This window comes from Eleutherodactylus coqui, chromosome 7, assembly GCF_035609145.1.
Source record: "Eleutherodactylus coqui strain aEleCoq1 chromosome 7, aEleCoq1.hap1, whole genome shotgun sequence".
Lineage (NCBI taxonomy): Eukaryota > Metazoa > Chordata > Amphibia > Anura > Eleutherodactylidae > Eleutherodactylus > Eleutherodactylus coqui.
In genome coordinates, this window is record NC_089843.1 from 34,990,620 (window position 1) to 35,002,987 (window position 12,368).

Below are 12,368 nucleotides of genomic sequence, written 5' to 3' on the forward strand. Positions count from 1 at the left end.
TGTGTAATAGGATATAAGGAGGAGGTCAGCTGTGTAATAGGATATGAGGAGGAGGTCGGCTGTGTAATGGGATATGAGGAGGAGGTCGGCTGTGTAATAGGATATGAGGAGGAGGTCGGCTGTGTAATGGGATATGAGGAGGAGGTCGGCTGTGTAATGGGATATGAGGAGGAGGTCGGCTGTGTAATGGGATATGAGGAGGAGGTCGGCTGTGTAATAGGAAATGAGGAGGAGGAGGTCGGCTGTGTAATAGATAAGACTGTGAAATAAAAACCATTTGCTCAAATGCCATTCCGGCATTGGCTGTCTTAGTGAACAGGCGGAGTTGATGATCTGCCTGTTCATGATAAACCAGAAGTTGCTCGCCGGTCTCTTCCTATCAGTGAGCTGATTCCTCCCTCAGTCCCCTGTCGCAGCCCACATTCACAGCCATTTCGGTAAATTGCTCACCGTACTTCTATTTCCGTTCTAGGAGGGGTTCTGTAGGATTGTGTTCGTCCTGTACATGGCGCTCTGCGCTCACCGCATCTCGCCGTTGTGGCGCCCGTCACCCGATGAGTGTTTGCGGTGCCGCTAGATGACTTCACCTCCAGTGGGCTCTGACCTTTTAGTTTGAGACGTGTAAGCGACCATTGGCGGTCTTCGGCGTGTAACCGACGTGTAAGATGCTGATTGGTTTATCGGATGCCTCTGCGCTCCGATTGCTGTAATGCCATCACAGGCGTTCCTTATCCTCTCCACGGCTCGCCCCCGATCACTGCGCCGCCAAGTCACGCTCCAAGCACCACGTGCGAAGACCACCGCTCGCCTGTTAATGCAGTTTTGTTTACGTACCCATAATGCTTTGTGCTACTCTGTTCATCCTGCGCTTCCTGGTTCATGAATAGAATACTAGAGCTGCAGTGAAGACTGCAATGCTTCATCTGCAGAGGGGAGGGGTGTCACTGTGCTTAGTGCAATACTCCTGTGCGGCTATATTTATATTCATCCCAAACCCCCTGGCTCATGAATAGAATACCAGAGCGGCAGTGAAGACTGATACAGTATAAGCAGGACAGTTGAAGACCATTTAGAAATGGAATGGCTACTACTAATCCCCGTGTGATGACCCCCAACCCTCCAGGGACCATGAATTGAACATAACCGTTATACATCTATTTCAGGGTATTGTGTTTTTGTGTCAGTCTTTACTGCACTCCTTAAATTGTATTGCTACAACCAGTAAGATCATTATGAGTAGGGCTAAAGGTAGGAGAGCAATATAGATAATTGTGTCTTCTAAAGCCTCCATTACCTTGTGGTTTTACCACCTGCAGCGCTGCATCAGGGGGATCAGGATGAGCAGGCAGTGAAGCTTCCCTGGATGCTGCAAATGTTTCTAATTCTCCTGTGAGAGGATACAATGTGCTCCGGCGCCGGGTACTGAGAGGAATCCTCAAATGTCAGGCCGCTCGTCTCACGCCTCGTTATTCGATGTGACAGGCGCGCTCCCTTTAGAAATTGTGTGCCGGACAAACGTTTAAGTAACATTTCACAGCATCGGCGGGAGCAGGGGTGAGGGGAGACCCCCGAGCGGCTTCTAGCCCGTCTGCTCTTTGTTTTAGGGGGGTGGGCAGTATTTATAACATTAATGAGTATAATATGCAGGGGATGTGCCGGTCGGCACCGGACCCCCGACTGCAGGGGATGTGCCGGTCGGCACCGGACCCCCGACTGCAGGGGATGTGCCGGTCGGCACCGGACCCCCGACTGCAGGGGATGTGCCGGTCGGCACCCCCAGCAGGGGGCTGTTGTGGGGTAACTGTACATTAAAGTATTGGGAAGTTGGTGTACAGCTCAGCTGGTTACTGCAGTGTAGTGTCCCGCAGCGCAGGGTGTTTTGGGAGAGGAATGTCCTGATCTTGTTTGAGGCAATTATTAAAAACCGTACTGATAATGAAGATATGATCCCTACAGGCAGCACAGACTAGTCACAATGTTGTAGTGCAGGGTGGGGAACTGTAGTTGTAATTGGTGGGTTTTCTCTCTTCTGCCCCCACCTCCCCCTTAATCAAGCTCTCCCACTCCCATAATTCTCCACCCCACCATCCTGTCCTCTGCCGCTCTGTAATCCCGCTGTCCTGCTCTCCCTCTTTGTATCCCCAATCTGTTACTGCATTATAATCCTTCACTTCTATCCTCTTGCTCCCCCCATGTTTTATCCTCTTGTAATCTGCCTCTCCTGCTCTCTCATTCTCCATCCTCTGTCCCCCTTTAATCCGCCTCTCCTGCCCTCTTGCTATCCATCCCCCCTGTAATCCGCCTCTCCTGCCTTCTCGCTCTCCATCCCCTGTCCCTCTGTAATCCGCCTCTCCTGCCTTCTCGCTCTCCATCCTTGGTCCCCCCTGTAATCCGCCTCTCCTGCCCTCTTGCTATCCATCCCCCCTGTAATCCGCCTCTCCTGCCCTCTCGCTCTCCATCCCCTGTCCCTCTGTAATCCGCCTCTCCTGCCTTCTCGCTCTCCATCCTCGGTCCCCCCTGTAATCCGCCTCTCCTGCCTTCTCGCTCTCCATCCTCTGTCCCCCCTGTAATCTGCCTCTCCTGCCGTCTCGCTTTCCATCCTCTGTCCCCCTGTAATCTGCCTCTCCTGCCGTCTCGCTTTCCATCCTCTGTCCCCCTGTAATCTGCCTCTCCTGCCGTCTCGCTCTCCATCCTCTGTCCCCCTGTAATCCACCTCTCCTGCCTTCTCACACTCCAACCCCTGTCCCCCAGTATTCCGCCTCTCCTGCCCTCTCGCTCCCCATCCTCTGCGCTTCTGTAATCTGCCTCTCCTGCCCTCTCGCTCCCCATCCTCTGCGCTTCTGTAATCCGCCTCTCCTGCCCTCTCGCTCTCCATCCTCTGTCGTCCTGTAATCCGCCTCTCCTGCCCTCTCGCTCCCCATCCTCTCTCGCCCCCGGTCCTCTGCTCTTCCATCCTGCCCCTCTTAGCCGTGTGCCCCCGTCCTCGGCGCCCTTGCTCTTCTATCCTGCCCCCCTCTCCCATGTGCCCCCGTTCCTTGGCGCCCCTGCTCTTCTATCCTGCCCCCCGTCCTCGGCGCCCCTGCTCTTCTATCCTGCCCCCCGTCCTCGGCGCCCCTGCTCTTCTATCCTGCCCCCCTCAGCCGTGTGCCCCCGTCCTCGGCGCCCCTGTTCTCCTATCCTGGCCCCCCTCAGCCGTGTGCCCCCGTCCTCGGCGCCCCTGCTCTCCTATCCTGCCCCCCTCTCCCATATGCCCCTGTCCTCTGCGCCCCTGCTCTTCCATCCTGCCCCCCTCTCCCACGTGCCCCCGCCCCTGTCCTCTGCGCCCCTGCTCTTCTCTCCTGACCCCCTCTCCCATGTGCCCCCGCCCCTGTCCTCTGCGCCCCTGCTCTTCTCTCCTGCCCCCCTCTCCCATGTGCCCCCCGCCCCGTTCCTCGGCGCCCCTGCTCTTCTCTCCTGCCCCCCTCTCCCATGTGCCCCCCGCCCTGTTCCTCGGCGCCCCTGCTCTCCTATCCTGCGCCCCTCTCCCATGTGCCCCTGTCCTCTGCGCCCCTGCTCTCCTATCCTGCACCCCTCTCCCATGTGCCCCTGTCCTCTGCGCCCCTGCTCTCCTATCCTGCGCCCCTCTCCCATATGCCCCTGTCCTCTGCGCCCCTGCTCTTCTCTCGTGCCCCCCTCTCCCCTGTGCACCCCGTCCCGTCCTCGGCGCCCCTGCTCTCCCATGTGCCCCCCGCCCGGTCCTCTGCGCCCCTGCTCTTCTCTCCTGCCCCTGCTCTCCCATGTGCCCCCCGCCCGGTCCTCTGCTCCCCTGCTCTTCTCTCCTGCCCCTGCTCTCCCATGTGCCCCCCGCCCGATCCTCTGCGCCCCTGCTCTCCTATCCTGCCCCCCCCTCTCCCATGTGCCCCCCACCCCGATCCTCTGCGCCCCTGCTCTCCTATCCTGCCCCTGCTCTCCCATGTGCCCCCCGCCCGGTCCTCTGCTCCCCTGCTCTTCTCTCCTGCCCCCCTCTCCCATGTGCCCTCCGCCCGGTCCTCTGCGCCCCTGCTCTCCTATCCTGCCCCCCTCTCCCATGTGCCCTCCGCCCGGTCCTCTGCGCCCCTGCTCTCCTATCCTGCCCCCCCTCTCCCATGTGCCCCCCGCCCCGGTCCTCTGCGCCCCTGCTCTCCTATCCTGCCACTGCTCTCCCATGTGCCCCCCGCCCGGTCCTCTGCACCCCTGCTCTTCTCTCCTGCCCCCCTCTCCCCTGTGCACCCCGTCCCGTCCTCGGCGCCCCTGCTCTCCCATGTGCCCCCCGCCCGGTCCTCTGCGCCCCTGCTCTTCTCTCCTGCCCCTGCTCTCCCATGTGCCCCCCGCCCAGTCCTCTGCGCCCCTGCTCTTCTCTCCTGCCCCTGCTCTCCCATGTGCCCCCCGCCCAGTCCTCTGCGCCCCTGCTCTTCTCTCCTGCCCCTGCTCTCCCATGTGCCCCCCGCCCAGTCCTCTGCGCCCCTGCTCACCTATCCTGCCCCCCCTCTCCCATGTGCCCCCCACCCCGGTCCTCTGCGCCCCTGCTCTCCTATCCTGCCCCTGCTCTCCCATGTGCCCCCCGCCCTGTCCTCTGCGCCCCTGCTCTTCTCTCCTGCCCCCCTCTCCCATGTGCCCCCCGCCCGGTCCTCTGCGCCCCTGCTCTTCTCTCCTGCCCCCCTCTCCCATGTGCCCCCCGTCCTCTGCGCCCCTGCTCTCCTCTCCTGCCCCCCTCTCCCATGTGCCCCCCGCCCGGTCCTCTGCGCCCCTGCTCTTCTCTCCTGCCCCCCTCTCCCATGTGCCCCCCGCCCGGTCCTCTGCGCCCCTGCTCTCCTCTCCTGCCCCCCTCTCCCATGTGCCCCCCGCCCGGTCCTCTGCGCCCCTGTAATCCGGCTCTCTTCTAACCTGTATCTTTACTGTCTTGTTTGTTTTATCAGCAACTCATCCGGGAGATGCAGCAGATGGCGAGCCGGCCCTTCGCTTCTGTCAACGTCGCCTTGGAAACAGACGAGGAGCCGCCTGATCTGATCGGTGGGAGCGTAAAGGTGAGATTTGCGCTTTTTCATGGAAATCAGGCAGATCTTGACCTCAGAGATTTGTAATTCATGTTCTGCTGGAGGAGATCTGCAGCCCGGCGGTCCGAGACACGAAGACACCGCAGCACCGCTATACACTGCAGCCTCCGGATATACCTCCTGCTTGCTGTCAGTGAATAGGAGCATTCTTGTTCCATCTAGAACCGAGAACCTGTGGAAGTCTGACGCTTCTCACTGTGGAGGGTTTGTTCCAGTCGGATCCTGATGGTTTGTTACATTCTGCTCTGATACATTGTATCCACTGGATGCAGCTGTAGCAATCCTTCAGCTGTGATCAGCATGCTGTGTGCACACCACAGGTTTAACGTCAATCCACACCATCAGACGTGTTATTAATTCTGCGGCCTCGTTCACACGGCCGAATTTTACTTCAGATTGGAGTGTGAATCCCACGCCGATAATGCACATGTAATGCCGCCCCATGTTGGCATCTGTGCCCTGCCAGGTCATACTGCCCAGGTTATTCCGCACACCGTTTATGAAATTTGCATTGTGGGAAAAAACGAACATTCTTGGCGCAGTTTCTACATGGAATTTAAACGGAAACCGTGTCGGGCAGCTGCACGCAAATGTGCCGCGTGGGCGGAGGCTAAAGCCGCATACGGATCTGCAAGAATTGTGCCCGATCTCTAAAACGGCCTTGGCATTCTGCTGCGGATTGCGCTCTCAGATCCGGCGTCGGAAAAATCCAATGTGGATCTGAAGGCCTAATGGAAAAATCTGCTCTGTACAGACTTGGGGTCCGCATAGACCCTCGGTGGAGGTCACCGCCTGGTACGTTCCGGGGTTCTCTGTGCCGCCGTGTGCGCAGCTGACGGCGGAGGGGGGCTGAGTACACCAATCAATAGACTTCCTTGTGATGCAGGGACGGGAGCGCCTGCCGTCTGCTCGGGCCCTTTAAATCCTCCGCCTGCTGATGGATTTGGCGCAGCGTCTCCTCCATCTTTTTCCTGTCATTTTCCTTGTTTTGCATCAGATTTAGTTCTGTGCGCTTGTATCTTTCATCAGACATCGGGAACATTGCTGACGCCGGGCATTTCCCGCATCTCAGAGCAACGGCGGGTTTTTCAATTGCATTTTTTTTATTTTTTCCTTCCCCCCTCTCCTTCTCAGCATCTTGCGTTGTGCTGCTGGACCTGAGGGGACACGGACGGCGTGACCCCTGCTGCGGAGGGGGGCCGCTGCTAAAGGAACCTGCCAGAGAAACCAGGGGACTGGGGGCGAATAGAAACTGCAGAACGATAATTCCTTTAATCTGACAACCAGTAATCCAGCACAGGGCTACATGATGAACAGGAGGGTCACAAGGCCAAAACCTGTAAGACACAAGCAGCTACTAATAGAGCAGATCTCATTCACTGCAGCTTCGGTCACTGCTGGCTGTCATTGAATGGAGACCTAACAGGATTTTCCAGGTTGTGAAAATAGATTGCCTGCCTTCAGGATAGACCAGCAATGTCTGTTGGCATTAATAGCAGGAGGCTGCAGTACTCGGAACAGCCGCTCTGACAAGGACGGCATTGAGTATGAACCAGAACAGAAGCCGATGTAAGCCTTGAAGAGACCGCAGTGCGCACAGAAGCGCCATGACTCCTTCGCACAGCTGGTTATCGAGGGTCGCGTGAGGCGGCGTCTCAGATCAGAAGTTGGCGGCTCGTCCTGGAGATGGATGATCAGCTTTTACAGCCCCGATAACCTCTTTAAAGGGACGCTGTCATCATCACGTTTGATCCCCATAAACTACTTAATGGGGCTTAAAGGTAAGGGAACGGGGAGCCCTTGTAGTGGCGTTCCGTAATTACCGGGCGCTCTGTTCCCGTGTTGTGTCCATGCACGCTGGCAGCTTGACTCTTTCTGCGGGCCCATCTCCCATTCATCTCTATGGCCGGTGCACACAGTAAGAGTCAAGCTGCCAGCGTGGGGCACGGTGCCAGAAACTGGCGCCTGATGAGTATAAAACACTTCTCCCTGAACTCCCCATTACATCCCTTTAACACAATATAGGTCATGTGACTAATACTCGGTGTAGTCCTATGGACTATGATTGTCATGCTACCTGATCCAAGGAGTTGCAAAAAGTGGCAGCATCAATGGTGTATTCAATAAAAGGGTTTTATTGCTCCATGTAGCCATAAAACCTTTCTTTTCTTGAATACACCATTGATGCTGCCACTTTTTGGAACTCCTTGGATGTTAGTGGGGACTGGAGGTCCGTGGTCCCTGATGTGGCTTGGCAAGATTGGATACCTCTGGTGTATAAGTGCATACTACATGAGTGCCGCGGGATATACCCTACAGAGAGTCTTATGCTACCCGAACCCACAGGAAGTGATGTCATCAATGAGACATTTGGGACTCCCTACTAGGTAGCTGCCTTTTGGCTGTTCCTGGGAAACCGGCGATTCTCCTTGCAGTGATCCCACTGAGTCTTAAAGTGCCTCACTAGGACTAATAATATGATGTATCCATACCAGTAGTTGATCAGCAGGGATTAACTGCTTGGGAATAGCTGATCCCCAGCACCGCTGTCAGTGTGGACAGCACAGGAAGTAGATAGCGCTGTCCATATCACAGCAGCCCAGGTTGGTACTGCAGGCACAGTGAGCTGCAGTTATACAGACAGCTCTCTCCACACTGATAGCTGTGCTGGGGTCCCGAGCAGCGGACCCCTGATCATCAGCTATTGATGCCCTATTCTCAGGATACATTATCATTAGAAAATGTCCTGGAGAAGCCCTTAAAGGGGCTTTCCACCGATCCCGAGAAGGGGAGTCCTGTGCCTCCATGCCCCAGCAGTGAGGAGGAGATTGGATGGCGCGACAGTCATGCAGGCACTGCCAGAGATAGCAGAGTATAAACGCTTGTCTATTTCCGTCAGCCCGTTGAAATGATGCGGAGCGGCGGCTGCGCTCCGCGAAGTCTGACATCGCTGTGGGTGGGAGAAGCATCCTAGCAGTGAAGAGAGGGGGGACCCCTGTTCTCTGGATTGGTGGGGACCCCCACTGATCATAATGTTATCCCCCATCATATGGATGGGGGATACAATAACTTTAGATTTTGGGATAACCCCTTTAAATGATGATGTGAAACTTATGCAAAGTGGCTCTCCTCCAGAAGGGAGACTAAGTCCAATGTGTTTAAGGGCAGCTGCCACCTAGTGGTGGTTGTAGAAAGGGGTTCTGATCTCTTGAGAACTACTTTGAGTGCTTTTTGGGTAGGAGATGCTGCAAGCGTCCTGGTTTAAATGTTATGGGACGGCGGGGTAGGTTTTTCCTCACATCTTTGCTTCCCTTACCCCATGTACTACATCCCTGCTGACATTGGCCGGGTGCGGGGCGGTTGTTCTCCATTCACGGTCCGGTCTTCGGGTGTTAATTAAATCTTTCCTTAGACCGCGCGTAAGAGTAATCTGCAGCAATTATCTCCGGCAGGTTAAGTCCTGTGAAGGTTATCTGGGGAACGCGGGGTTCAGACTGCAAGCCAGCAAATGAATTCCATTCCTTATCGCTGGTAATTGTGGTGAGTGGCAGTGATGAGCGCCGCGACTCTCCGCCGCCGCGCTGTTATGATCTTCCAACGACGAGGACTTTATGCGTCTCCTGCTATTTTGTTGGGCTTTTTAATATAATTTAATCATCAGAGGATACGAAAGAGCAGAAGATAATTAGAGCGCATATATAACCGTGACAGGGAAGAGAGACGCGGAGCAGTGCCTGCCATTGCCTCTAGGGGCAGTGTGATCTGTCAAACCTTAGAGCGCAGCTCAGCAGTGTGGCATCTCGTGCTCCGACTACTATTGCATCGAAGCTGTAAATGCAGCGCTGCAGCGTCGCCACAATCGTATGCGACACTGTAGAAGACGCGGGCATTCTTCAGGATGAGTGAGACAGACCGCAGCGTCGCCCAGCAGTTTACAGAACTCGCGTTACGGCGGCTGGAGGTAGAAGAGTTTTGTGACTGCTGCAGCCAATCACGTTCCAAGAAGACCATGCAATCTTTTTTTTTTTTTTTTCTATACGTTCATCGTCCGCTGAGTGAGACGTGCGGTGAAGGGTCATTGATGTGAAAAATGTGTTCTAAGAAGGCCGAGCGTCATGTGAGAACAAACCGAAGGAGCCTCGGCCTCGCACCCGCCCGTCCGACAACCTGATTACGTGCTCACAGAGGACTGCCGATTGCCTGTGTTGTAGGATCAGCGCACAGTTCTGAAGAGGCGTGAAGTCCCCTCCAGATGGTTGCCACCGATGTTGGCCAACTATCACAACTCTGGCGACCTTGACGCGTAATGCTGACATCAAGGGTGTTTTCGTGCTGTCGCATGTCGCGGTGGATGAAGGACGCTCTCCGAGGTCGCATGGTTTCCTATCCTGCTGCCAGTCACGGCACGCTGGGGACGCTGCCCAAACTGTGCCCTTTAGGATCAGTGTGGGTCCCAGTAGTCAGGCCGTCGCCAATAACTCATTGATCCAGAAAAGTGAGGACCTCTTTACCATGTGGCCAACTTGAAGGGTGCAGCTATAGGGGGTGCAGAGCTAACGGGGCTACTCTGCCATATAAGAAGACACCAGTGTCATAAAATGGCACATGGTAATTTGGGGCGTCAATACGAATTGGGCATCACGCCTCTCGTTCACGTAGTCAGACTTGGTTGACTGCTCCATCCGCCTTTGTTCACAAGTAAGATACGACAGTCATGTAACACCGTGAATGACGGGAACTCTTCCCGATTCTTAGCATTTGTAATGGTATCTAATATGGTAGGTTGTCGTCCATGTTGTGCCCCTTCCCCCAACTGATGGAAGGAGAAGCTGAGGAGCCACTCATTACCAAGCACCGCAGTTAATGACGTCTCATCAATGTCCTGACTTCACATTAAGGCCCATTTGTACACCGATTATCACTCAAAATTAACTCAAAGGCCGCCTTTTGAGCAATAATCGTTGAGTCTAAATGTGCCAATCTTTCACTGTTCGGCCAAACGACTGTTTTCAGTTCTGCTTGAAAACCGTCACTCAGCAGAAAAGCTGATAAACAGAACCGCACGCTGTGTTCTGCCTGCAGAGAGCTGATTACAGCTGATAACATTGTTATAGCTGTTCTCAGTTCTCTGCCCCACAGAACAGCTGATAAGCAGAACCGCACACTGTGTTCTGCCTGCAGAGAGCTGATTACATCTGATAACATTGTTACAGCTGTTCTCAGTTCTCGGCCCTCCTGACAGAACAGCTGATAAGCGGGACCGCACACTGTGTTCTGCCTGCAAAGAGCTCATTACATCTGATAACGTTGTTATAGCTGTTCTCAGTTCTCGGCCCTCCTGACAGAACAGCTGATAAGCGGGACCGCACACTGTGTTCTGCCTGCAAAGAGCTGATTACATCTGATAACGTTGTTATAGCTGTTCTCAGTTCTCGGCCCTCCTGACAGAACAGCTGATAAGCGGGACCGCACGCTGTCTGCTGCCCATGGTGCTGAATTCTCCACATCGTATGGGCGGGGAGCATTTACATGCTGTGAGAAGGCAGCGATCCAGCGATGATGATTATGCTGGTTGAAAGTGAGCGACAATTTTAAAAGTATCCTAGAATGGTAGAGTTGGAAGGGACCCCTGGGGTCATTTGGTCCGACCCCCTGCTCAGTGCAGGATCACTAAATCACCAAGTAAATTAATAGTAAATGATGGCTGCGCACTTAGACAGAATTATCGCACATTTTCGTTTTGAACGACTTTTGCCTTTCTGTGTAAATGACCCTTTATAATATAAAATCCTTAGCGGTCACTGCGGTGGAGTACTGCGGTGGAGTACTGCGGTGATATTCCTACTCTGCAATGACGGCCCTGAAAAGCTTTCTGGGTTTTCCTCATAATTACAGTGATTTTTCTAAGAAGAATCCTTCTATTTGTAGCCGCAGTGTCAGCAGCCACTTACCTGCTCCGTAATAACATCCCTGGTAGAGAGTCCAGTAGATGCCCTGACTAATGCACTTCTGTCCTACTACCATAGACCCCTGCAGTGATCTCTCAGTTCTCTCCTACTCACCTGGTCCCTCTACCTGGATCTCGTCCCACAGCGCTGCTCACTTCCCCCATCACTCACTTGTTTTTACTCCTTTCTCTTGGGTTACTTGGCTTTGCTATTGGTACTATGGAAAGGAGTTTGCTGCTTTCTGGCCTAGATACGGGGGTGGATGGTAGTTTGGGAGAGCAGGACGAGCAGGCAGCTAGCTGAACGACAGAAGGGGTAGAGGGAAGAGATCCAGGGAGGCTAGTCCTGAACTGGCTCATCCCAATAAGTTTACAAAGTTGGCAGACGGGGGGATGCATTTCAGGGTTAGTGCTACTGCCGCACGACATGCCCTTTGACCGCCAGGGAGATGACTGCCCCAGTAAGAAGAGGACGAGGAGCGCAGGGCAGGATAGACAGGTCCTGGTAGTGGGGGACTCCATTATGGGGGCAGACAGGGCAATCTGTCACAAGGACCAGGATTGTTGAATGGTGTCTTGCCTTCCTGGCTCTCGAGTTCAACACTTTGCGGATCGGGTTCATAGATTACTAGGAGGGGCTGGTGAGGATCCAGCGATCAGGCTACACATTGGCACCAATGTCAAAGCTAGAGGTAGGTGGAAGGTCCTTTAAATCGATTTCAGGGAACTAGGATGTAAGTTTAGGCCGAGGACCTCCAAAGTAATAGTTTCTGAAATACTACTTGTACCACGAGTCACGCCAGAAAGGCATTAAGAGATTAGGGAGGGAACAAGTGGCTCCAGAGGGGGTGTATAAAGGAAGGGTTTGGGTTCCTGGAGAACTAGGCTGACTATGCTGACGGCTACAGGCTCTACTGTAGGGACGGGCTGCATCTCATTGGGGAGGTGTGCTGGGGAAGAAGATGGCAAGAAGGCTGGTAAATGGGAATGCTTGGTCTGGGCAAGAATGTGTGGAAGTGGGTGAGTAACTGGTCAGTGATAGAAAGCAGAGGGGGGTTATAAATGGTACATACGCTGATTGGGTCACCGTTACTAGTGGGGCAGCACAGGGGGCAGTACTGGAGGGGCTACTAGTGGAGTACCACAGCGGGCAGTATTGGGTCCTAGTCTTTTTAATGACCTTCTAGAAGGCTTGCACATTATAATATCTATTTGCATATATCTAAATTAAAGTGATTAACATGTGAGGGCAGTAAATGGTTGCAAATGGATCTGGATCAGTTGGGGGCAGAAAAGATTTATCAGTGTTAAGCCACATTTACAAGTCAGGTTCTGTACAACGGCAGAGG

At 54.4% G+C, this 12,368-nt stretch overlaps 1 protein-coding gene across 1 annotated transcript in view; it reads left to right on the forward strand.

Annotated features, from left to right (window-relative positions):
* Window positions 1–12,368, forward strand: part of ATRN (attractin) — a 136,406-nt gene that overhangs the window by 108,766 nt on the left and 15,272 nt on the right. Inside the window, exon 26 of the mRNA XM_066572920.1 lies at window positions 4,935–5,042. Coding sequence (XP_066429017.1) covers window positions 4,935–5,042 — 108 coding nt within the window. The remainder of the gene's footprint in view (window positions 1–4,934; window positions 5,043–12,368) is intronic.